Source organism: Lepidothrix coronata, unplaced genomic scaffold, assembly GCF_001604755.1.
Source record: "Lepidothrix coronata isolate B3197 unplaced genomic scaffold, Lepidothrix_coronata-1.0 Scaffold88, whole genome shotgun sequence".
Lineage (NCBI taxonomy): Eukaryota > Metazoa > Chordata > Aves > Passeriformes > Pipridae > Lepidothrix > Lepidothrix coronata.
The window spans coordinates 3,267,983-3,295,122 of NW_016690268.1; the positions used below are offsets into that span (position 1 = coordinate 3,267,983).

Below are 27,140 nucleotides of genomic sequence, written 5' to 3' on the forward strand. Positions count from 1 at the left end.
CCCATAAACCACATCCATCATGTTGTAGACAAGATAGCAGGTTTGCTAAAGTGCCAACTTCCAACATCTTATGATGTAAAAAGTAGACAGATGACCTGTACTTCAAAGGGAGAAAAAAGTAGTATTAAACTGTTAAATAAACATTTCATCTGGTACAGACAAAGTAGTAGACAAAAGATCCTCCTATAGGGATACAGTTTAGAGAATTTATTTTGCTTAACTTGCATGGCACAGGAAAGACTGGCTAGTCTACCATAAATAAAGCTGGCATAAAACCCCCTTAACTCCTCAGAGGAAGGCAGGGATCCAGTTGCTCCTGGGGCTGTACCATGAGACCCTCAGTCCCATTGGCTGGAGGGCATGCAGCATCTCAAATCCATGGGACAGGCTCTCCCCAGATGACCTTAGAGACCAATAAGGGATACTGCCTACAGGGTAACAGGACTTTTAGCTCAGATGGTTACAGCATGGTGCTAATAACACCAAGGTCATGGGTTTGATCCCTGTAGAGTTGGACTTGATGATCCTTGTGGTTCCCTTCCAATTCAGAATATTCTGTGACTATCTGTGATGCAGGAGAGAGAGCACCTTGGACTTAACTTTTTAAACTCCATTTCTAACTGTTTTCATGGGTGAGAGACTCTATTATCTATGCATATGAAGGTCTAAGTGCCAGCAACTGGAGTGGGAACAGGGGTCACAGGGGCCCATGCATCTGCAGTGCTAGCAAAACACACATTGCTTGAATATGTGTGTCTGCGTGAGCACTTTCAAATATTAAAATGGACTTGCTGTAAAATAGAATAAGAGCATTGGGAGCCAGCTATCAAAGCAGTTGAAAGTCTGGCCAGTCTACTGGAGGAGCCAGTGAGTCCAAGTTAGCTGCTGGAAAAAGCACAGGATGTGAACCTTAAACAAAAATTCCCAAAGCAACATGCAGACCACTGACACTCCATAACATGGACTACAGTATCCTGATAAGCAGCAAAATTTAGTCTTCCATACCATAAATTTGAGGGATGTTACAGGTATATTAAGACTAACACTGATCCATTAGCTTCAAGTGATGGAGCACATTGAGAAAGGTAGAAGAGAGGCGGGATCAAGTTTTGTTAACATGCAACTGTGAGCCACATTCTTAAACCACTTCCATTAGTTTTTACACCACAAGTTTTATTGCTGTTGCTTATTCCAAAGGTCATTTGCCATTATCAGTTTACCTGAGTGGACACTTCTAATATTAATTAAAGACATAACAGGAGTTAAATGGGTAGTTAACAGGCACATAAAGCATTACATTACAGTGCACGTCCAAGTTACTGCCACATGGAGCACAGACAGCATTTTAATCTGAACACTGCCAGAGCTTTGCTCCCATTATCTGTACAAAAGTACAAAAGAATTTAAGGCACATGTGACCTGCTGCTTTGAAGTAACAGTGAGGCTAGAGAGATCATGCAAAAAGGTTGCCTTCAATTGCTGTTTCTTGACAAGACTTGTTTCTTTCATGCTATAAAATTGAAATGCATTATAAAAATACTTTTCACAGGTCCAATAGTTCCAAGTCTAATTTCAATATTCTAATGCTATAATATTTAAGATTGAGGTACATTAAGAGTGCAAATTCTGCTGGAGTTTCTTCAGGATACCACATACAGTACAAGAGAGAGACTAATCTTTTTCTATTGCTTGCCAAAAGAGGCTCCATTTTAAGTTAAAACAGGTTTCCTTAAAGTCTCCCACAAGACACTATCCAGAAGAGTTATTACTGCTACCCAAATTCCTCTTACTGCAGGGAGAGTGAATGGGATTTCATAATTTAAGAACACTCCTTGAATACAGCTTCTACATTTTAGAATCAGCTTCAGCTTCCTTTTCACGGTCATCTTGATCCTTTTTAGCTTTCTTTTCTTCCTCATCAAATTGGGCTTCAATCTCATTTGGATCAACATAGGTATAAAAGGTAGCCATGACAGCAAAAATGACGCAAACTACGAACAGCAAGGCAGCAAACAGCACATACTCTGCCCACTGTAAAAAAAAAAAAAAGGCACAAATTATCCACCAATATTCATTCCTCAAGAGTATTGGACCGTTATTTTAGTGTTTGCAAGAAGAGAATTCAGAATGTGAAACTGAGTGTGCCTAACAAGTATCATATGGCTTACAGGACTAAGTATTAGATGTATATAATTACTTATTAAAGAAACTGAGAATTGAAATTCTTTCAGTAGTTCTGTCTTCACTGAAAAGACAAAAGTTTGTGAATGCTGAAAAGTTCAATAATATCTTTTTCCTGAAGGAACTGGAAATTGAATGAAAAGGAAACTCAGCACCTCCTTTTGGTCAGGTAATCTCAATCTAAACCAGGTTGGCAGTGATTCCACTTCCACTTAGGTCAGCAGTTAAAAGTTTCTACTGACCACGAATGTGGGCAGAGACCAAGACCAGAAACTCTGGTTTCAAAGTACAAATTCCACCTGAAAAGCCTCAACACCTGTTTCATGCTCTTTCTGGTTAATCTAGCTGAAACTGGGACTGCCAGACCTGTTTCAGAGACAGGCTTTTCCCTCTCTCAGACTTTTTGATCCATTAGGGAGTGGCACTAATAGAAAGTCTTGTACAGGTGTTCTTTACCAGGAGAACCACAGCTTTCATGCCTCAAAGAATGAGGTTTGAAACCAATGGATCCAGAAGGGATGTGGCAGGACTGTGGTATGCAGGTGAGGGCTCATTAAGAATTAACAGAAATTTGATAGGTTTTAATTCCGTTAGTCCAGAATTTCAGCTAAAATGGTCACAGACTTTCTACACCGTGAGAAGAAATTCACTGCAGAGATACTAGAGACTGCTGCTGGCAAGCAAAGGACACTGACAGCAAGAGTTAAGGATGGCAAACAAGAGATAAGTGGAAGAAGCCTCTACTGAAGAACTATTTGTTCAAGTCCAAAACTAGTTTTTACCTAAATAAGTTATAAAGATTGATAACTGTGCTATTTATATACTCTAATGAGATTACTCAGTCAAGAACTAGTTCTACAACTGACTAGTACACTCTTGTAGCCAACACTAACCTCTCATATTCCAGTTTTAAATGCAAATCCACCATAATGCGGATGTTCAAAAGTTGTGGTTGAGGATTATCTGCCTTGACTCCCCTCTGGATTGGAACTGCTTTCTCACAGTGTAATACAATAGCACACTTACTGCTTGTGTGCTTACCTGCTTGCTGAGTTTGGATGCTCCAGCTACAATTAGGACAATTATGTTACCAACAGCCACAGTCAGCAGCCATCCTGCCTGCAGCACTGACTTCATATTAGATGGGGCCTGTAAAAGACAGACATTTAAGTTTCAGGCAAACACTGCTATGACTTATTTTCTGATGTTTACTGCATTTTTTACCATACAGCAAACACTGGTTCTCTGCAGGAGGGGAAGAGGATTTCTTGGTTTTGTTGATTTTGGTGGTGGTTGGGATTCTTTTGGTTTTGTTTGATTTTTTTTTTTTAAATTATAAATTGCTAGAGAATTAAATAGGTCTGGAGAAGGCTTTGAGGAGCAAGAGATCACTAGTACGCTAACTATAACACCTTTAACTTTACACATACTGAGTAACTAATAGGCACATTTTACACCTTGGAAACACATGGTACACCTGAAATGAAGAAACTGAGTGCATCATCATCTAGCAAGCCACATCTTAAAATGTTCCCATCACTGCAGCTTCTAGACTCAGAATTAAGGGAAGAAATACACACAGCTAATAAACTGGAGTCAGAAGACAAAGGAATTTTAAAAGTATAACTAAATTGCTGCTAAAGGCTGTATGGATTAAATTGGTGTGGAGATAAGGCATCAGTATTTCCTTATTTTATATCTGAGTGCTCTCCAGTTCGGTTTTGCAGCAGCAGTACAGTTCCTCTTATTTTCAATGGAAAGTCATATGTGAGGAGGAAATTTGAGGACTGGTGGTTGTCTTCAAATTATATAATTCAGCATAGCTTCATGTAAAACACTGAATCCTAGTGAACCAGGGCCAACTTGCATCAGTTTATACAGTCCTGCTAAAGACCTCTAAAGGATATAATTGATCAAAGCAGCAGTACAGAACCACCACTTAAAAACAACAGATCAAAGATCTTAATTTTTATCAGGATTCTTAACACAAGAATAGCAAAACCTACCTGTGAGTATGAAAATTCCAGCCCAGTGACAGAGAAGACTACTTCTCCACATGTAAGAAGAAAATACTGAGGGATCTGCCATGCCATATGGACTGAACTGGGTGGAATATCTTCAAAATATGTTATATTAAGAATGCCTTGAGTACACTGGAAATCAAAATAGCATGTTAGGAACAGTAATAAAAAGTAAATAAAAGTAATAAAAAGTCTGCACACTAAAAGACACTTTAAGTAGTTCTATAATCATATACAAAGTTCTGGGTAAATAAAAAATATTGCATATGAAGAGCTGCATACCTAGTTATAAAGTATAGGTATTTACAGCAGATTTCATGCAAATCCATAGTATCTAATAGGCCTAAAGACTTAAGGCTATTAGTGATGAACATGAATTCTTGCATTATGTCATTATCATACCCATCATTATTTTTATAGTTAGCAATGGCTTTATGTTTCATTTAACACACCAGAATTATATCATATGTATGATTAGGAGCAAGAGGGATAATTCTACAAGTGCTTTTTAATTAAAGTATACAACATGGAAAGTAATTCTATATTGTCCATCAAACAACACTGGCAACTCACGTCATCGATTGAAATGGTATAGGCACTGCCAAATCCAAATTTCTTTGATAAAACTGAACAAGTGGATGAGAGCGTTTCACTCTTAATGGCATATCGCCTGAAAAAGAAAACAGTTCAAACCATAGGTATAGTCAATTGTGTCTATTTTATATATATATAAAAAGAAAATGTTCTATGCCCTTTTCCCAAGGACAAGCATGTCTAAGATTAAATTAGGATAAAGAAAAATGCTTACGAGTGTCCTCCTGGAATGGTGGTGTAATTACTGGCACTAAGAGGAGGCAGCACTTCAACAGTCTTGCCATCCAGGGTAATGTAAACAGTAGAAACATCACTATTTATGAACCTTTAAAATGCAAGAGCGATTAAACACTACGCAAAATATACATAAGTCAAAGAATACAGGTTTTACTTTCAATAGTATACTGGCAGCACAACAAGGATCAAGTCTTCCCATTTAATATTTTTCTTAGGAGAACATCAAAAGCAAGCCACTACTACAACCAGTAGAAAATTCATCAGCAAATGGAAAATGTAGAAAAAAAAGGAGAGAAGCAGGAGAATATTTTTTATTCAAGTTTAAAAAGAAGGTATAGACACGTAGTCTGTGCAGTTCATCAATAAAAATGTCTAGGCAATGGAGTGAAATACATGTTTCTGATTTTAGCTAAATTAAACCCAAAGCAGATGTGCAAGATAGCTTAAATGAATCATGCCTCGGAAGTTCTTACACACCCTAAACATCAAATGAAGTATCCAGCAAGAGGCGAGCTCCTACAGTATAGAAAACTATATTAAACAAGAAGAGTCCACCCATATATTGAAGAGATAGTCACACTACTGTCAAAATTTAGAAGCAAAACAAACTCTACCTGATGAGATTTTGTCCTTCTTCTGGTTTTGATGTAACATTGTCCAATATCTGGTGGAATAGACCATTATCAAAATACTTCATTGGCCTCAGTGAAGAGCTTTAATATGCATTATTGCATGGCAGTGGGCAATTAACAGAGACTTCAGAGCAAGATTCCAGACCTTCCACTTTAGGAACCTACTACAATACAGGTTTACTAGAAAACTCATATGACCACACATCTAAATCTTGGGGAAAGGGTAATCATCAAGGTAAATAAAAATTTTTTTTATTTTTTTTTAAACAACATCCTGGCCTGCTCTCTACAGTTCACCAGTCCTACTGGTACAGCAAAGACAAGGAGAAACAAAAAACAAGACAAAATAAAAAGCTACTCAGAGCTTGTCCTCTCAGCTTCACACAGTCCACATATTTAGCTATCAAAACATCAATGTATATTTTAAGAATTAAGCAGACTTACCAAACTAGGAACAATGTCTGTTCCAAACAATTGAAATGCGAAAGTGTAACGTTTTCCCTCTAGCAGGCCCTCCAAAATATGAGTTTCGTTTAGCGATCCAGAAGTTATGTTTAATTGCAGCTCAGAAGCCTTAAATATCATGTAGTCTGTCTACAAAGACAAACAAATTGCTATGAATTTCTGTGCAACTGCATACTTGTCTACAAATTTGAGGGAATGTTATGGACTCAGGGGTGTCAGAAGTTTATACATGTGCTACTTCTGAAGTGCCAGAGATCATAAGCATCCCCTAACTTTCAGTTTTGTTCGATTGGATCACTATTCTTTTATTAATTTAATTTGTTACACAAGCTTCAAAGTCACATGGGCTTTCCACAAACATTATGGAATAGCTGTTATATTTTCCTGTGTATTTCTTGCTCCATATCAATCAGGCTTACCACAACCACCAGAAAAAAATTCTGCTTAGCTACAGAGGCAGCACTATCATAAGATGAAGCATTTTCCAAATAGCAACACCTAAAAGATGCAAATGCAAACTTCATCTTTATGGTTTCAGCGTAACAGAAGTGACGTGTTTAAAATATTCGAAACATGTTTAATCAACATAAAATACTTAAAACATTAATAGACAGAGTATGCCCTTCATTTTCAGGTATAAACCATGATTATATCCATTCCTTGTCAGTAGATACTTTGGGTGCCCTTATCTTCTCCTCATAGCTCTGTTTCCATTTGGAGGAGGATGGAGTAGGATTTCTCCTCTTATATAGAAAAAGGACCTCAGACTACCAGAGATCACACTTCTAACATCCCTTATCAAAAAGATCCATCAGCTCCATCACATTTTGCTGTCAACAGAGCTACCAATGCTGTGTTGTATTAGAACCTGAAGCTTAACATGTGATGTAGCCACAGAAAAAGCTCCTTGTTCAAGTAAGCCATCCCTTACAGTAATAGCAGTGACTTACTAGAGCTGAATGGACTTTTACTGAAGGAAGGAGTGTTCTTGCTGTTAAGAAATAGAACCTTTTTAATGAGAGTGAAGTTTTCAACTAGTTTAAAGTCGCTAATAAGTTTATGAATATTTCTTGAAAGAAACCTCTACTCTTGTCAAAACAAACTAGCCTGTTAAAATACCGACGTAGTTACCATTTCTTCATTCGCTGTGTTTTCAGTAACAATTCATTGCACAATACAAAAAAAAAAAAAAGAAATAGTTAAAATTACTAGAAGAAAAAAAAACTAGGAAAAAAACCTCAATTTTGAACCATTAGTTAAGAATGACTGACTTACTCCATTAGATTTTTCTTAACTTGCTGTTCCTCATCTGCCCTTACTTACCGCCTCCTTAGGTGCTACATGCACACTCGGAAGTTGAGGTTGAAGCTGAACTGTTGCAGGAACATTACCTAGGTTCATTAATCTGATTTGTGTTTGTCCAGCTGCAGGGAAAACTGGAGAAGTTTTCTACAAGACAGACAAAAAGTAAAATCAGTGCCCTAAGTCACATGGAAAAATTACTATAATTACTGTGATCTTTATTATTTCATGTTGAACATTTGCCTTACAATCTACAGTTGTCTGAGGGATGCAACACAAATAACAGGTTTTGTTACTAGTCTCACAAGTTGCCTTAGGAAAGAAATCTCTCATCCACAACAAAGCCTCCATGGCCAGATGTGGTTCTTCTTTTATCACATGCTGCATCATGCTGGCACTACCAAGGCCACCCTGCAGTTCAAGGAATGAGCTTTTCCCACATCCTGTTTTTTTTATTATGCTAATCACAGTATTGCAATATTCTCTAACATTTCCCATCCTTCTACTTCCACTCTTGTATGCTTGGTTCCAAATTTAGGAGTCTTAGTTCATTTCCCCGCTAAAAACACTTTGTTCTGTATTAACAACCAAATAATAGTAAATAGTAAATACTCGCGTGAGGCTGAACTTACATCTATTTGCACTTGCACAAGGGCAGCAGCAACAAAAGCCATAGAGGCAAGGAACATACCAACAGTCATCTTCTTCAGGGGCCTAGTACAACAACAAAAGACACGTGAGTTTTAAGATAAGTGTGAATTCAAAGCTTCAGAAGTGTGTTTTTTTCTTTTCACCTTTGGAAATTCAAATGGCCACAAGTAGCACATTACCACCATTTGAAGGGCTGATATTATTACAGAAAGTGTTCCGCTAAGCTAGGTATGCCTCAATTTATAGTTACGCTTTCAGGAAATATGTCTTTTCTGCAGCATCTTAGTATAAACTGTTACTCTGCATCTGCTGGGCTCAAATACTGATTGAACACAGTTATTAGGTTTCTGAAAAAGTCTGTTTTGCAGGAAGAAAAACCTGAATCTAATACAGTTGTTAGCTTTACAACAAAGAGACAGGTAGATATGCCTTTAAAAGAGAGTAACAATGTGTGTCCATATCGTATGTTTAAATAATACTGAACAAAAGAAGTGAGAGGAATTTTTTGAATTAGAAGACATCTACTTATATTCAGTTAAGCTGTAAGGGTAAATTTAAAGTAGCCATTTTATTCATGGCATCATTTGTCCAATGTAGAGTGTTCATAAATGAATGACAGCGTTTCCAGCACATCACACCCCCTAGATTCTTCCTAACTGTATGGAAAAACAACATTACACCTTAGCTCCGTGAAAACTGTTTTAAGAACTGTATTCTCTTCTGCCTCTCCAAGCTCTCTTGCAAGTGCTAGCCACTTCGTTACCAACTTTAAAAATAACATGTAATGCCCACTGAAGATCCAGCTAGAGGTATTCAGTGAGCCAGACTCCTCACTGGGACGGAAGAGGAAACACATCTTCAGGTAGTTTTAAGCCCAAAACATGACACATAGTAAGAATATATGTTGTATTTCTACGTCATATTCTTGAGGAAGGAGAGGGGGTAGACATAGGGAATGTGGAAAACAGTAAAGAGCATCTCCTGTAATCGGAAGGTTTTGTCCTTAATTGGAAAATATTTTTACTTTACTATTAGATTCTACTCTGTGGTGCCTCTACACACCACTTGCAATATCCTATATTTTTTTTATATTTTAATTTCTTTTAAATATTAACCCATTTTGAATACACTACCGTTACATTAGGGCTGGAAGAGCCATTTAAAGAAACCACTAAAACGAGCTTCTGTTGAAGTCAGGTAATTACATCAACTTACGTAAAATTGATCTTGCATTTCTTGATTAAAGGATAAATCAAAGAATCTACAACTGGGACCATTATAACAATCAGGATTGGATTCACAATCTGTTGAAGATGAACATAAGAAGAGGAAAAAAATTAAGTATTTTTCGAAGTAATTTTTTTAAACAAAGGTCAATATGTAAATAATCTTTCAGAAGAAATCAGCAGATAGAAGATTAAATGTACCTGCATTTGGTCCGGTTGAACTGCAATACCCTGGTGAAGGAAAAATAAATAGTTTTTAATATTATGACAACAAGTAAATGGTCTGAAAAGTGTTACTTAAAAACAAAAAAGGAATAAAAATTAACTTACAAAATCCCCATTCATTGCTGTGGCTTGCAGTGTCCATCTTGATCCCTTAATAAAAGAAGAGAAAATTAGATGTCATAGTAAATCAATCTTCCAAAGTTCCTTCTGAATTGTTTTTATAAGTAAAGTGTTGGGAAAAACATGCAATACAACAAAAAAAAATAAAGCTAGCTAGCAACATAAACATTTGAACAAAGCAATCCTCATGGTCCATTTAATTTCATTTACTTGTTTTGTGAAATAGAGTGGAAAATAATTTCGATGCAGAAGTTAGGTGGAGAGATGGCAGGGACATCCTGTGCAGAGCACTGCCACGTGCTATGCATAGAAGGCACCAATGCACCTGTCTGCCACCTGCTTAAGCTCGAGCAGCCCACACCTCCAATACATCCATCCTTCCTTCACACAGCCCAGCAGAGTGTGCAGACAAGCCAGGGCTCAACCTGCCCTGAGCCCTCTGCCTCAAAAACCTGCCAATAGCTGGGTTAAGTGGGGCTGACTTTCAGTCTGATCCTAGGGTGAGACAAGAATGCTTATTGCTGCATCTGTGCTGCATGCCTTTAACCACCGGCAATGTACCACCGTCCAAGATATGAGTTATTATTCATGTAATGAGTATTTAGCTCTGAATTTCATAGCAGAACTACCTACTTGTAACAGATTACACGGATCATTACAGCTCACAGGTAGTAAAGCAGCAGGGTAGGGAATCTGGACCGAACTTCGTACCCATCTGCATTGGATAAAGCTTTCAAGCCTAGACATTCTCTCAGATGTCCTCCTAAATCATACTTCAGTGCATAACTATGAAAGTTGCTTTCATGAGTCTTGAGCACTCAGTTCACCAAATGAATGGGAGTTATAGGCTTATACTTCTGCTTGAAGAACCCTGGACGTTCATACAGACTGGGGAATGAGATGCTGAAAAGCAGAGCCATGGAAAGGGACCTGCGGGTCCTGGTTGATGGCAAGTTGAATCTGAGTCAGCAGTGCCCTGGCAGCCAGGAGAGCCAACCGTGACCAGGGGGGCATCGGGCAAAGTGTCGCCAGCCGGTTGGGGGAGGGGATTGTCCTGCTCTGCTTTGCACTGGTGCAGCCTCACCTTGAATATTGTGTGCAGTTTGGGGCATCAAAATACAGAAAGATATTAAGGTGTTAGAGAGCATCCAAAGGAGGGCAATGAAGATGGTGAAGGGCCTTAAGGGGAAGCCACAGGAGGAGTGGCTGAGGTCACTTGATCTGTTCAGCCTGGAGGAGACTGAGGGGAAACCTCATTGCAGTTACAACTTCTTCATGAGGGAGAGAAGAGGGGCAGGCACTGATCTCTTCTCTGTGGTGACCAGTGACAGGACCCAAGGGAATGGCCTGAAGGTGTGTCACGGGAGGTTTAGGTTGGATATTAGAAAAAGGTTCTTCACTCAGCGGGTGAAGAGGGCACTGCAAGAGGCTCCCCAGGGAAGTCTTCATGGCACCAAGCCTGACAGAGTTCAAGAAGAATTTGGACAATACTCTCAGGCATGTGATATGACTCTTGGGGATGATCCTGTGCAGGGCCAGGAGTTGGACTCAACGATCCTTGTGGGTCCCTTCCAACTTGGCATTTTCTGTGATTCTGCATTTATAACAGGGTGGAAGTGATTAAGCAAACTGGAATCCAGATCATTTAAGCCCTGATTCTCAACATCATTTGCACTAGGACACTAAATTTCATCTCACAACTGACAATGGAAGAAACATTAGAACTAAGAAAAATTTAAATTACTGTTTCACCCCCCGAGTCCGGGTCTGATACAAAATTTGGAGAGGCCTCAGTCATTGAAGCAGTCCTGGGCATGTTCAGATAAACTGAGATTACCCTGACTGCAGAACATCCTGTAGTAGCAGGACTCAGTAACTACCATTTTGCATTAAAACCGGGTTAAAGAATTTGTTTTTCTACCATCTCATACACGTCTTTTATGTCTGGTGACCTCAGAGTACACAGAGTGATAGCATACAGCTGTAATTAACAAGCCAAACAATTTCTACTTTACCTGCTGGTCAAAAAGTGCCCAGAACATGGGGAGAGGGATGTAAAGGAAAAGCACCTTCAACACCATCTTAGTCTGAGCAATCAGTCGTTTCTGCAGCAAATAAGAATTACACAGGAGGAATTGGTTAAAAAAAAAAAAAAGAAAAAAAAAAGACAATTGCAGACTGCTATTCACAGCAGAGCTAGAGGCAAAGACCCATCATGTAATGTTTACCCACATACTAAACTTCCCATGTTGTGGGTACTTCTGATTATTTCTGTTAAAATAATACAAAGTTTTATTGTGGATGTGGGAAGGGCTGTGTGTGTGTGGAAGGTGACACTGATATCAGAGAGACCTGGTCTTTGCATGTATACTGATGGCAGCATGAGATTCATCACTTAGTGCTGCATTATTTTTTTAGGAAGGAGGCATTTGAATGACAGGCAAGTGAGGAATTTCACATATGAACAAACCATATAGGCAAAAGGAAAATGAAAGTGACAGGCTAAGGTTTGTGCCACCATTGACAACTGGGCAAAGCAGATCGGAGGCAAGCGACATGGTTGGGGTCTGTGGGATGTCAGGCTTTGAGAGTCATAGTTACAAATTATACTGAGGCCAGAGGGGATGCAGTGTTTACCCACTTCAACTGAAAATCCAAATCATAATTCATAAGTTTCATCCCAAGACAAGGATTATGGCCCTGTGCATTAACCATGACAGGCAGCAGCATCATTCCCATTTTCCCCCTCTGCAGTCATTAAACAAGCATATTTTGTTTGAAGGTAGTTTATAAAGAGAAACAAAAACTTGAGAAAGATAATGCTTGCTAGTTTCCTAACCGAAAACTTACAAGTGTTTGTATTTGTTTGGCAAGGGAAAGTATTTTCTTCATCTCCCTTGAATTTCCCTGGACAGCCTATGATTACAGAGAGCATTGACTCACACATCTCTGCTCTCCCCCACAGGAGCTGAGGTGCTGACCTGCAACCCCAGAGAAGCCAGATCATTAGCTACTGAATGATCGAGAGGCCCAAAACTATTTGTCCAATGCTTGAGGCAATGGCTCAGAGCAGACAGAGAGAAGCTGAGGATCAGGGGATATCACAGCAGAAGAGGCTTACACAGGACTTACATCATACTTCTCACTCGCCCAGTCCAGCCAGTGTTCTCTCTTGGGGAACTCCTTGCTGCGATGCCGAAATCGGTTTTTGATGGCAAACTGAGGAGAGACAGAATTGTTTAATGGCAATACAAATATTTATAAATGCAATGAGCTGTTTTGTCATTAAAGATTATGCTCCCACTTCTAGTGTTTAGAGGGTGCTAAAGGTCACTTCTGTTAACTGCTCCAATCATCTATGGGAATATTGCATTTAAGGCCTCACACTGCATATGCAGTGGAGTGTGCACTTGGGATTAGGTGAACCAAACATCTGAGAGTAGTCTCTCTCAGTGTGGGTTGATTTTGGGAGCTTGAAGACCTGTCTTCAGACTTACTTAGGTACAACAATAAGTAGAGCGGTGTCATATGCACAGATTTTCAGAGCTGAATGGCTTTAAGAGTACATTTCAGTATAAGAAGCTGCATCTTGTGGATATGCCTCACACTCTGATATTGAATGTACACAAATATAGTCCCAAAGAACTCCCAAGACTTTCTACATGGAATAATATGCAAGGCAGAGGTGGGTCTTAGGAGCAGCACTCTAAGCAATGGCCAGAGTCACCTGTAGAGATTTAGTTTTGACAGTGCTTACAAGATAAGCAATGGGCTAGACTATAACAAGCTGGCAGGGCTGCACAGAGAATGAAGCAGCCCATAAATGAAAAAATCCCCTGATTTCAAAGTTGAGGCACTGCAAAAATCTATTGCAAATCTACTTGTGCAGGTTCCACTCCCTTCCTTGCACGCTCACACTGATATGTAACCCCCAACTTCCTTAATGCAGTGGGGATCAATATACCTCTGCATTGTAAATAACATTCTTTTAATAAGCAATAAATATTTGCTGATAAAATGTACTGGTAGCTCTGCTCTTGACTCAGGTCAAGGCATGTTTATCTCTTACTACAAGGCTGCAGAAAGGTACACAAATGTGTAGGGAATGATTCCCAGAAGCTGGGATAAGCTTTTACATATCACTGACATCTTACTTTGTTTCCTTTATGTATAAATTCACTTGTATAATTTATGTATAAATCAAGATATACTTAAGAAAAGGGCAGTCTAAACCTGGAGGTGTCAGCAATGAAAGAAAAGTAAAAAAAAAAAAAATAAAAAAAAATCCTTAGAACCTTTCCTTATATTATGACAGCTTTCTGATCTAGGAATGTTTACAGAACAGTTTTAAAAATTGCTGCCAAGGATTTTGGGAATAAAAGTAGTACTTACTCCAACGCATTTGCAAACTTGAAGCATTACATTTCCTTGAGGTTTAACTTTCTTGTACATTCTGCTTCCAGCTACAAACACGACTACAACATGCAAACAGAAAGCAAAAGCAACTCAGAATTATATTAAAATAGAGGCAAATAATCTGGTATGGAAACTGTAACAGTTAAGGAGTTAGATGAGGGTGGAAATAAGTCTCCTAATGAGCAACGAAATGGCCTATTCTCATGCTATCATACAGTAAAATAAATCAAATTAATACCAGCAGATTCCTTCTATTTAAGACAAAAAACTAAATCTGGAAATTCTTAAGGTAAGCGCTCAATGGAAGGTCAGTTTGATTGAGGGATGGTCAAAACTAGGACCACTTGGGACCTTGGCTCTGGCCTTGTTGTACGGGTTCCTTTTTAGGAGTTCAGGATGCTGCAGCTCACATCATACAGGGACACGAGGCTCTGCCTGAACTGCAGGACTCACCAAGGTGTCATTTACTCCCATGCCCAGGGCACATTCCTCAGCCTCACCCTATCATGTGCAGGGCAGGACACAAGCAAGCCCCCACAGCCATCTGCAGCTCAGGCTGAGCACAGAGGCAAGGTGAGGTCACTGGTAGCTGGGTGGGCTCCTGGTCAGGACTATGAAGGACCAGGACCAGGACGGTTACTGTGGTACATAAGGGCACCCCCCAGTTTCTTGGTCTTTGTGATGTAGCAGTCAGGCTCAGGGAGTGACCTGTAGTGCAGCTAATAAAAATGCAGGTGTTTGAGAAATAATGACATACCAAGTACAGGATTTCTCCAGTGCAGGGACAATTAGACAGTTTTGCATTACTGGACTAGAGATAACTTCCAAAACACATATTTTCTGAGAATTTTCACACTACATTCAAAAGATCTATTTATATATCCCAGTAGTCCAAGAAATATAGACAGTAATTTACAGAAAGTATAGAATTCAAAGGTATATTCATGCCTCTCCCCAGCCCCATCAGTCTCTCCTGGAAAAGTGAGTGCTTCAGTTTAATTCCACCCACGAAAAAATTTTGAGTTAAAAATTGCAGAAATATTCAGGTCTTAGTAGAGGTATTACCTGGACATTTCTATCACTTTTCCATTATGAAATCATTATCATCTAATCACTGAAGTAGCAAGATGGCAACAGAACCACTTACTCAAGGCAACAGCCATCAGGACAGCAGGAACTCCAAAAGCTAGCGGGTAACATCGCTGTTTGGTATGAATGCCACATTCTGTAGCTGAAATACAAAGTAACATTAGATTAAAGTCCCAGTCAGCACTACTGATGTTTTACGTATGATTTCTGTACTTCACATTGATTGTTAACTCATGGGGGTACAACAAACCTCTCTGCTGACATCCACAGAACTGATGATCAGTATCCAACTTAAATAATTCCCTTTTCAACAATGAAAGGTATCACAGAATGGTTGAGGTTGGAAGGGACCTCTGGAAGAGAGTTTGATCGGTGGTGGGGGGGGAAAGCTAGCTTGCAGCTAACTAATGTCTTGATTTAGCTGTATTGGCCTTTTGGTTAAACTTTTACAGTACATGGCAGTTTATCACCTCCCTCAGCTGATTTGTCTTTTCTTTTTTTCTTCCAAGGTAGTTTTCACCCTTAATCAGCAAGGAAGTAAAGTGCATGTTGTGCCTTATGCATCCCTAGTTCCTTTTTGGGAAAGGACAGAATTTGCATTAAGCAAACATCTCAAACACTTCTACACAGCCTTCCAGTCAAGAAATCCAAAGGCCAGAATTTCACCCCAGTGCTTCAGGGTTATTCCAGAACTCACATGCTGTTTCCTTTTTTTTTTTGAGAAAAGAAGCCTTCCTCAAACTCCTGCCAAGCACATCCATATAGCACCATCTGTGTAAGCTTGCCACAGAATTCCATATGCATATAGATTAGCAAATTGTTTGCATTTTGTTTAGGGTCATGCTACTCTTCATAAGCAGAAGAGAAAATAACTTTCTTGTTTAACAATATGAAAAGTTATTTACCTTGTCTCATGGATAAATGGATTACTACGTGTATTGATGCTCCTGTACTTAGCATGAGCACACTTCAGAATAGCCTTCACTTCCAGAGGAGAAGGCTCTCTCCCCACTTCCCTTCCCAGCAAATACAACTCTTTCTAGTGTGATGGCTTTAAAGGTAGTGGAAGAGGTGACACATTTGTACCTTCACAGAATTAAAACATGCATTAAGGCATACAAGTTGTCAGCTCCACCATGTCTCTTTGGATCTAGTATTTCTGATCCTAAAGGCAATTCAGGTCTCAGATTGGCTTGTTTTTGACAGTACCTTGCCTGTGAGAAGTTGAATGACACACTGAAAACCATTTGTCAGATAACTCCAGTGTGTCAGAGAACATAACTTTAATTTAAACCTAACTAGAGTGCAATCTAACACTCATCCTTTTCTGATGTTTAACTGTTTATAAACAAATATGTGGCCTTACCTCTGAGACTTGGGGTGACTATAGTAGATATGAGACTTCCAGCATTAATGGCTATATAAAAAAGAGAGAAGAAGGTACTTCTTTGTTTTTCCTACAGTAAAAACAGAAAGATGTTTAGAAAGGCTTAGCCAGAACCACATTGATGAGCCTAGATTGTTAAATTAGCAAGTCTATTTTCACATTTCAAGACAAATAGTTCAGTATCTCCTTCTTCAGCTACTCAGGAAACACTGCAGTAATGCATATGTCTAAACACGCACATCATTAGAGTATTATAATAGTAAAACATTATTAGAGTATTAAAATTTCTGTATAACTGAAAATCTGAAAGACACTGTTACCTGATCATCTTCAAACTGGTCTCCACCAAATGCTGACACACAAGGTTTGATCCCACCAGTACCAAGCGCAATGAGGATCAAGCCAATCATAGACAGAGCACTGAAGCAAAGGAAAAAAGAGAAAAAGGGAAAAAAAATCACTTTATTTTCTTTCTTAAAGCATAAATACTAGACTGATTGAAAGACAGTTGAAATTCAAGTAGCATAAATTTAAGGTGTAAGTTGTCCTGTTCATCAGCCTGGAAAAAAACCCCATGTACAAGGCAACTCACATGTGCAATTGTACATTATCGGGAGAGCCATCCTGGTTGTGATCCGACAGGTCATTTATGGAACCCACAGACAAGACTGCCTGCCCAATCGTATAGACAATGGACAGGGAGACAATGGTCCTGTTGTAAAGAGAGGAGATACATTTTTTTTAGATATGTTAATACAATTACACACACACAGACAATGCAGATTACATAGATAAAGCAGACTTTTGCTTATTTCAAAGATGCTTAGTAAAGAAGCACAATTAACAGATACAATAAGGACTGAACTTGTCAAAAGCTACTGTAAAAATTTGTCCCCACACCACTGCCACAGTATTCTATTCTATTTTTTTATTATTATTATTTTAGGTAGCCTTGTTTAATTAAACAAGGCAAGATGACAAATGGATTCTATAGATATCATCAGCTCATGGGAGATATTTAAATATCTCCAGTGGTTGCCTTTTTAATAACCAACTCAAGAATGCCATTATTATATTTTGTATACGGTGAAGTTTAAATGGACTACTCTGCAACACAAATATGCAATTTACACTGATTTTAATATCACTAAACATTCTCTATGTTACTTTATATTCTAGTTGCAGGAATAAAAGGAGAAAAAAATTATAAATCTACTTTAATCATGGAAATTACACCAAAATAGTTTTGTGAACAACAACTCTATTCTCCCACTTGGCTGTATGTGAACATCTTTACACTCAGATTAGAGCAAGAGCAGCACTGAAGAGCACAGGTTGCAGGTTTTCAGCCTGACTTCCTCTACCAGGAGGTGCCTAGGAGGGTAATGCTGCAGAATCATCAGCCCCCACCCCCTGCCTTTAGGGTCCAGTCCTCCTTTCTGTATGTAAAAACACACTCCATTTTAATTTTTTTGGACCTTAAGCATGTGACTGTAGTTTAATCCATGTTCATTTGCTTCCTTGGGCGAGCCTCCATTCAACAGGCACAGATCCAGTTCCCCAGTTTGGAGGAAAAGTAGGAGAAATATGATGCAATGATAGGAAAGTATTTAAAAACTCAGTTTGCAGGAGAAGCAGTCCTAAACCCAGTGCAACTCATGACAATGAAAGTCAGGCTCCAAGACCTAGGACAATCCAACTCTATTTGACACAGGCCAGAGATCCTCACATCAAGCTTGGAGCATCACCCTGATACAAGAGGGACACAGACAAATTCTTCTTACTTTACAACAAAGTTTCTCTGGCTTAAAATTCTCTTCCCTGTAGCAGAGGAAAGATCTATGAAGTGGGGGAACAGTCAATCTGCTGTTAAGTGATATTTAACAGATAACGTAGAATGTTTTTTTAAACAGCACTTCAGTTTCATTACTTGAGTTGCCTAACAGCTTGGGAGAAAGTGTACAATTGAGGTTAAACAAGTACCAAAGGAGAAGGGATGCAAGATCTGCAAAGCTTCATCCTGATAAAATAAGTAGAAGCCAAATTGGATTAAAAAAAAAATAAACTATACCATCTAAACAAGCAAGTACACAACATATTTGGGCTGCAATCTGCAACATATCTAGCTATTTGCAGTGAGTTTACACTGCTCAGACCAGCTCCATGGAGCACACAGGGCAGTGGTCACAGTCCTGGGCTTCCCAGAGCTGTCAGCACAGCAGAAGGTGGTGCAGCTGACTGCACAGCACAGATAGCTTCATCTCTCATCTCTGGGAGACCTTTGACAAGTCAGCTAACATTCATGGTTCATGACCTTCCATAAAAACTTTATTGTGCTTTTTTTCAGGCAAAGTAAACACTATTAGAATCAAGACATTAGTAAAGGAGAGCAAGATAAGGCTGTTGGAAATAATCTGGTTACCTTTCAAAGAACTGCAGTGGTACTTTCCTGAACAATTAGCACACAGGTAAAAAACGCAGAATACATGATTTAAAGACAGACTTGCTACTCAGTAAGAACTCTCACTGAACTGTCAATTCTGAAATCATACAGTATTTTAAAACTTAGTTTAAGTCCCAGTTAATTCACTATTTCATTGGCCACCTACAGTAGGTAAAGAGGCTGTCCAATGTAATTATAGTCTCCGGTATCTATTTTCACAGCTTGGTGAATACTTTCCTTAGTTTAGCTTGCATTTTGTCTGCGTGAGAGGAAAAACATGCAGTATGCTGGGAAAGCATGCTACTACCCTTAACTGATTAGCAGAACTGGAACATTTCTTAATTAACAGTGCAATTTCAAGTCTGAGCTCAATCAATTAAAACCTCAAGTTTTGGTCAAATAAAACAAACTATCCTGGAGTAGTCAACACCAGCTCTGAAGGTGTTCAGAGCTGCTGTTTTAGGTGATGGTTTATGTAACACTGATTTCAGGTGAGCTTTCAAGATTTTTTGGGTTTTTTTCTGAGGAAGCACTCACATAAACTTTCCCAGCCAAGAGTCCGCAATGATTGCTCCAAGGATAGGTGTCAAGTAACACAGCGCAACAAACGTGTGGTAGATGGCTGTGGCCAAATTGTCATCCCAGTGCAGGAAAAACTTGAAATACAAAACGAGCACAGCTGTAGGAAGAACAACAAAACAATGGGTTACAAACCAAAGTCAGGGCTGGTTAACATGTGGTCAGCACAAGGAGACACAGTACATACCTCGCATGCCATAGTAGGAGAACCGCTCGCAGAACTCATTGACGACGATGAAGAAGATGCTCAGAGGGAAGCCAGAGCAGAGTGACTGGAGGCAAGAGACAGGGTGAGGTCAGAGCTGTGCAACACAAACTAACACTGCTCACTGCAACCCACAGCTTGAGCAAGGTTAATATGAACTCAGTCAAAGTGGGTGAGTACTCAGGGTCAGGAGGCTGTATGGGCTTCTGTGGAAATGACAATGGTTTACCTGAACCAAGAGTCAGTTCTCACTTTCCCCTCTTGGTCCCTAGAGCTCTACACACTGCTCATCTGCCCTTTGCAAGAGATCTTTAGCAATGCTATACCTGACCTTCAAGTGTTGCACTATACACATTTGAGGTCTCCAGCACCTAACTCTTAGAGCAATCTTGATTGGTATCTAAAAATACACAAAAAGCCATGTTTATGAAAAAAAAATCCAAAACCAACAAAAAACCCCACAGCACACCACAGTTAGAAGTCTGGGGTTATTTTTAAATACTTGCAGTTGAGAAAAACAAACATTTAAAGTTTTCATTCAAGAAAATTTCTAGGAAAAACTTCCCATCCTTAAAAATACTCTGCTTGAAGAATTCTTAATTTCTTCAGACTTGATAGAATGGAATTTATTCCTAACCTAAAATGGTATGGCATTAGATGCCAGATTCACTGACCCTTCACCTGCTGCAACAGGCTTGTCAATGGTCAGTCATGTAGCTTGCACCAGAGTTATTGCCATTGAGACAAAGGGGAAAAAAAACATACATCAGGTACAAATCTGACATTATCAGTAGAACTTGAAGTTTAATTTCTGATCATCTACTTTTCTTAGTGGATGAATACATGATATCATTTCTATTAAAATTAATGGGAATGCAGTGTAAACATAATTCTTCCTTAAAAATCTTTTTTTATTGGTTTAATTCTGCAAATAGCAAAAAAACAGATTTTCAATAAGACTCAGAACATTCCAGAGATAAAACAATTCTTTTCCATGCTTCTTAGGTTTAATTAAAAAAATAGCATTGTTTGGATTGCAAGGGTTCAGGAATTAAACTGATCTGTATTTCATGTGACACAGGAAAAAGTTAACTTTGCAGATCAGAAGGAAAGAAACCTTACATGGGGACATCCTGCCTGACACAAGTAAATCAGAGAGCCCATGCCTCCAGCAAATCTTCAATGAACAACACAAGACTTTGAGACCTGCATGCTACAGCAGGTTTTTTTGTGAATACTGCAGAAGAAATGAAAGTGGCAAGCGCCTTGCTGACCTTGCTGACCTATCTGACTCAGTCGTGAGGATGTCTGAGCAGCCTGAATAGTGTTGATCTTTGTTACTAGCAGAACCAAGTATGTAGTGCCCATCCTACCCATGGTTTGATAAACAGTATTCACTGAAAAAACCCAATGTCAGGCAAGTGCCAGTGGGACTCATCTAGCTTTGGAGCAATCAAAATTTGAGGCATAAATATAAACTTGTCATCCTTGATTTATCACATCCTCCTTGGGCAGAAAGGTGTCTCCAAAGGAAGATCATCTGCATGTGTCCAAAAATTAGTTACTTTCACTTGAAAGTGCCCATTTCCCTCAGCTGAAGAGGGCAGGAGCTCTAGATAACTACTCCCAACTTGGACACAGCTGTTGGTGGAGTTCACAGAGACAAATGCTTCCCACCTTGCCCACACACTATCCCCCTAAGCCATGACAATGTTCATGCTCCTGAGGAGACAGATGGAGAACCACACTGTGAAGGTTTAGTTCAGCAGCCATGAGATATACCGAAGAGATTTTGATTTCAGCACATGTTAGGTTAGTCACTGAAACAGTAATCCAGATTGCATGACTTGTTTCTGCCGGTGTAATTGGGAATAGCCTAGCAGGAGAGGAGAGAATGTCTGCTCCTGAGGTGGAACAAAGTCTTCCCCATGTCTGTCCTGCCCACAGAGAGAAAAAAGAGCAGTCCTGGACCAGGAGCTGGTGGGACCCATCCCCACCAGAATGTCACAAAACCTCACTAAAATCTTTTTGACCATTTTGGGGTTCTCACAAACCTCCCCAGCATTACATCATCATCCTACCCAACGCCTTATTGTTTAAGAGGGTGTTACATGCTGGTCTGGGGAGGTTGCAATCCAACAAGGCTGGATTTCTCTTTTAAGCCACTAGTGTTTATGTGCCTGGTGGAGACATCCTGCATTCGCATGGTGGCACAGCAGCCACTGGTGGGCTTTTACTGTCTGCCTCTGAACTGGAAGGGATCTGCATGTCACAGCTGGAGCTGAGTATGAACAGAGGCAGGCAGGAGAAAGCTATTGGTCTTCCTAAAGGTGACAAACCTTCTGCTTTTCCAAGATGCTACAAGCAAGGAGACTATGCTATTAATCCATGATAATATATGACTTATACTTGTCCTTGTTTTGCACTATACTGTCCCCTGTTACAGTATACATGTGCACATACACACATCTACCACCAAAACCTTTACTGTTGTAATCCTCACTGGTCAAGAAGCACTGGATCCACCACCAAAGAGGTAACCTGAAGGTTATGCTTTATAATGCTCTCCATAATTTTGCCCTGCCCTGGGGTTACCAGCACCCCACTGCACAGCTTTGACCTTGGCTGCTGAGGAAGCCACTAAACAGAGGGAAAGTCTGTGGAGTAAAGCCTTATAAGATAAGCAAACACAGAGATAGAGTTGCTGAGGCACGTGTCATTAGCAGTTCAAAGATTCAAGAGCAAGAACTACCACTGAAAAGTAGTCCTAAAGGAGAGCTGGTGGATAATGACAACTCAGCCACAAGAAGGATGGGCTCCAGGGACCAACGCCCGCTCAGTCAGCACAAACTCTTCAGACTTGTTATCAGGATGGTGAGCACTTATGCTTAGCTAGAACTTTAAAAACTACAAGGTTGCTTTTGCATCAGTTGGCCAGTAGCTCACTATTTTATACATTTAATGTATGTTTACAGTGATTGTTGTTTTGTGTACTGCTAAAGTTACCAAAACAATGTAACCCAAAGAGAGTCAGTATAGCAACTTTTTATAAGAGAAAACAATACTTACTGACTTGCCCTTACCTCTTCCAGCTGTGAAGAGAAAAAAAAAAAACAGAAGTTAATGGAAAGTAGTAAGTAATATTCCTTTAAAACCAATGGAAGATTCAAAAAAAATTCAGCTCAAAATAATGAAATACAAGTACAGTTATTTTCAGGATGAGTAAATGTTCAGTTTACTAAAGGGAGACTTTTCATGGTTATTAGGCAAAGCATCACTTGATTGCCTTAGCTTTTTCAAGGTGTGCATAAAGTCACGGGAAATACTCAAAAGGACTGACAAGACAAAGCATCCCATCCTACTATGACTGCTTACTCCATATCATTGAAGGCGGGGCTAGACCATCCAGCCACTCACAAAAGACGAATCCTGCTTCAAGGTAGCATCCCTGAGAGCGAATTGAAGACAAGTCAATAGTAAGGAATAGACTAAAGATGCCCTGCCACTGATGGAGGTCAAGTCCCGAAAAGGGACAAACTTTCCACAGCTCAGATTTAAAGAGGACTGAATACGCAGTGCAACTGAGGGATCCATGTTAGCAGGCATTCCCACAACCTGAAAATTAACCCAGGAAGACCTGGAAGAACAGGAGGATCCTACTGAGGGCAGGTAGAGCAGACATCTAAAGAGCAGCCCTAAAGTGACTTCCAGCTGATCATGGCAGGACCACTACCCCTGGCAGCCCTCCAAGCAGTGTCCTGCAGGGCTTGCTTGGCTCAGGGGACAGGCTTGTAGGCTGAGCTTTCACTGTGCTAGATAGTTGATGTCGACATTTCACATAAAACCACAAGTAAACTCATTATCCTTCAGATAAGACAAGTACAAGATGTGAACTTTGAAATCCCTGCTTGTAAACCAACTACCATAGATCTCTATAAGTATCTTTGCCAAAATCATTATTTAGTCCATAGTTCACAATGGATAAAAACAGCTGACAGCAACACTACAGCGTTTGACATGATACTAACTAAAATGATTTCCAGAAATTATTAAAACTGATAAATCTGATTCTTTCCTTCACTGCTGTGGACAAGTTCCTTCACAACAGAGGCAGCAGGTAATTCAAGAATACATTTTCCTAGGGAACAAGTAACATTTTGAAAGTGCTAACACAACAAATTCAGGCCATGTGCAGGTACATGAGTTATTAAAGTTTTTGGCAATATCCCTTATACAACCCACGTGAGCAGATACACTGAAAGATACTAAGATGTTACTGATAGACTATTTCATAGCAACTCCTTGGTTATTTCTGGTTGTTGGTCTTTCCAGTACACCTGTCATATTGCCATCTTTTTGTAACATGTACAGAGAACAACAGTTCGGGCAGCTCCTGTCTGTTAACTAAGCCTTGGGACAAAAATATCAAGAAACTTGCTGTTGGTTGCATTTTTTCCCTTCCAAATGGTAAAAGTATCACCTCTGTAAGAAACTTTACACAGAGGACATCACAGAGGCATTTTTCTCAGACAACGTTGTCTAACTTCCTTGTTTAAGAGACACACTTATTTCTCAATCATTTTTACTTAACCCTCAATTCTCCTTTTACATAGAGGGTCAGGAAAACTCTCAGTAGCATTAAAGCCAACATTTCAACAAAGACATCTAAATTAGCTGAGGATTCCACCATCAGGCAGCTTCAGGTTTCTACCTACAAAAGCACAGAGCACCCAACATTTTGGATCATTTTCAGTGATAAATCTGAGGTTTGCTAGTGCCATTTCGGAGCAGTCCCTTTTTGAGGTAACCCTCAGCACCTCTTATTCTCTCCCCACATAGAACGACAAGCAGAACTCCTCATTCTCTCCACAAAACACTGAAGAGCTCTGCATTTTTCGATATAAACCTCTAAACAGTTGTCCCTTTGTACTCCCTTAGAGATTAAATATTTTTAAGAAATGTAAAGACATAAGCCACTCAGTTCTTGGCTTTAGCACTGCATCTAAATAATTATTTATCAGTGGGTCACTCTCTCCTTTTCATACTTGCAGGTAAGGTGGGACAGGCTTATGGCTCCAACCCCTTCCCCAGCAGCTCCCACCAGTTTGGTTCCCTGCAGTCAGAGGGATGCAGTGTGATGCTTCAACTCCTACAGCTCACGCTCCGTGACACAAGATGGAAGTGCATTGCCTTGCTCCATTCAGCAAATCTACCAGATTGAAATACTTCATGTCTGTGGCCAGGTTAAATCTGTACACCCCCACACTGTCACTGAGGATGTTTCTAGCTCCAGAGCAAGCCTGCTTTCCTGGTACCTGACCTGTGGTACAGCCAAACCTGTTGCCTCTGCTCTCTGGAGCAGTCTTCCAGCACCTCCACAGGGATGTTGCTACCATTAGGATAAGTAACTCCAAGAGTCCCTGATTCACACTTTGCTATTCCTGAAAAACACTGACATAGAAACCATCCAAGTAAACCAATAATGCAGCAAGCTTGATATTACATGAGCAGACTCAGCTGCATCGCATTTCTCTCTCTTCCCACAGCCATCACCATTTTCACAGTTGGCTGCCCGAGTCAGTGAGACTCCAGTGCCCCCCTGGGCAGCACCATTGCCAGGTTCTGCCTGCTCTTTACTACAGCTGCATGTTCCCAGAATGCAGATTTGCCTGCTGAAGATGCAATGGCACTTTCTCTCTCTTTTTTTTTTTTTTTTTTTTTTTTTGCATCTCAGGTTCCTTCCCTGTGTAAGACAAGGTTTCTCCAGCTCAAGAACTGCTTGTTAGGAGAGACACACCAATGTGCTCTGACACTGCAGGACCAAGGGTCCAACAAACGGCAATGTAGAGCTACACCACAGAAAAGCACTGTTTGCACATTTACTGCTTGGTATTCCAATTCAGACAAGAATAAACCTTCGGGATTAATTAGCTAAATGGGCTCTACCCTTATCTGAATGTTCAATCTGTGTCTCAATATATTTAAAAAATACTAGGTCAATCATAGGTAAACAGTCTCAGTAAAAAAGCATTATTTAACATGTGTAGAAACACCACATGTAACTTGTGCTCAGATCCTAAGCTCCACATGCCTTGAAAGTGTAGGGTAAACCTTAACAGCCAGGGGCTCAGTTCTAAGAGCTCACAAAGGCCAAGGCAACATCACTCGGCTCTTGCTCGGGTTTCAAGGCAGGGTCACGAAAGCCAGGACACAGCATTGCCAGAGGGAGAGCTGCCCCAGAGGAAGAGGGATGATAAAAAAGGAAGAGCATCTGAAGGTGTCCTCAGACCTGCACCGAACAGCGGAGCCAGCCCTGGGGGCCCACGGCTCCTTAGCCATGCTGCCAGCTCCCAGTCCGGCACGGACAACCGACTCGGAGAGAGGCGGCTTGAGGATCCTCCGGTGCTCATCCCGGGGCGGCATCCCTGCCGCGGCCCCCAGGCCGGGGACCGCTACTGCCGTGCCACCCACCTCCAGGCTGCCCCCACCCTTCCCCGCAGCACATACCCATGTTGCCAGCCCGGTACCAGCGGAACTCTCGGGGCTGGAAAACAAGAGGGAAAGAGGGAAGGAAGCTGCTGGGGGCGGCTGGGCTTTAAGGGCGGCGGTGGCGGGGCCCCGCCCGGCCCCGGGCGCTGCGGGGCGGTGCCGCGCAGGTGTCGGGGCGGGAGCAGGGGCGCTTATCGGGGGAGCGATCCCGGCGCTCACCTGGCCGTGACCCGCCGGGCTCGGCCCGGGCTGCGTGAGCGCAGCGGATCGGGGAGCTCGGGCTGCCCGCTGCCCTTCTGGTTGCTAAACGAGGAGTGTCACCTGCTGTCCGGGGCTGTTTTCGCTCTGTGGCCATCAAGGAGCTCCGAGCCAATGCTATAAGGTGAACCGGGCGCTGTGCAATGCTAACGCCGCACGTTGATCCTTTGATGTCAATTGCGTGATAGAAAACTCAGTAAGCAAGTAAGCGGACTACAAGCTGTGTGGAGAGCAGCTTTCTGCCTCATTCCCTCCTTTCAAGACAAGGAAAGAGGTTTCCCTGACTGCTGCTGCCACTGGTTACTAATGATATCTGGCCTGTGGCTTCCATGAACTGGTACTCCTGAGAAGTTGTCCAGAGAAGCTGTGGATTCATCTCTGGAAGTATTCAGGACCAAGGTGGATGGGGCTTTAACCAATCTGGTCTAGTGGAAAGTGTCCCTGCCTGTGGCAGGGGGGTTGGAACTAGATGAACTTTAAGGTCCATTCCAACCCAAACCATTCTGTGACTCTATGTTTCCGTGACCCAATTTGCTCATCACTTGGTCAGTCCGCAGCAGGCATCTGTCCTGGGTGCCATTTGTGCCACCAATCCACAGGGAAACCTGGGAGAATGCTGA

At 40.7% G+C, this 27,140-nt stretch overlaps 1 protein-coding gene across 1 annotated transcript; it reads right to left on the bottom strand.

Annotated features, from left to right (window-relative positions):
* Positions 1 to 1,200: 1,200 nt before the first annotated feature.
* On the bottom strand, positions 1,201 to 26,361 carry SLC15A1 (solute carrier family 15 member 1). The gene is made up of 23 exons (XM_017821034.1): positions 26,281 to 26,361; positions 22,843 to 22,865; positions 19,756 to 19,840; positions 19,527 to 19,668; positions 17,139 to 17,258; positions 16,867 to 16,966; positions 16,526 to 16,616; positions 15,218 to 15,301; positions 14,047 to 14,129; positions 12,787 to 12,873; positions 11,670 to 11,759; positions 9,640 to 9,684; positions 9,511 to 9,540; positions 9,299 to 9,387; positions 8,065 to 8,146; positions 7,454 to 7,579; positions 6,110 to 6,259; positions 5,648 to 5,697; positions 5,011 to 5,121; positions 4,776 to 4,872; positions 4,188 to 4,334; positions 3,223 to 3,330; positions 1,201 to 2,031 (listed from the first exon to the last, which is right to left on the bottom strand). The coding sequence occupies exons 1-23, from the start codon at positions 26,282 to 26,284 to the stop codon at positions 1,846 to 1,848; spliced, it is 2,130 nt and encodes a 709-aa protein (XP_017676523.1). The 5' UTR covers positions 26,285 to 26,361; the 3' UTR covers positions 1,201 to 1,845.
* Between the last annotated feature and the right edge of the window lie 779 nt (positions 26,362 to 27,140).

What these genes read in the sequence shown, in the direction of transcription:
- SLC15A1 (XM_017821034.1), bottom strand. An exon ending in CTCCTACTATGGCATGCGAG is followed by an intron (nt 19,669 to 19,755) that starts GTATGTACTGTG and finishes TTCTTCCTACAG; the next exon opens with CTGTGCTCGTTTTGTATTTC. An exon ending in AAATGCAAGATCAATTTTAC is followed by an intron (nt 8,147 to 9,298) that starts GTAAGTTGATGT and finishes TTGTTGTACTAG; the next exon opens with GCCCCTGAAGAAGATGACTG.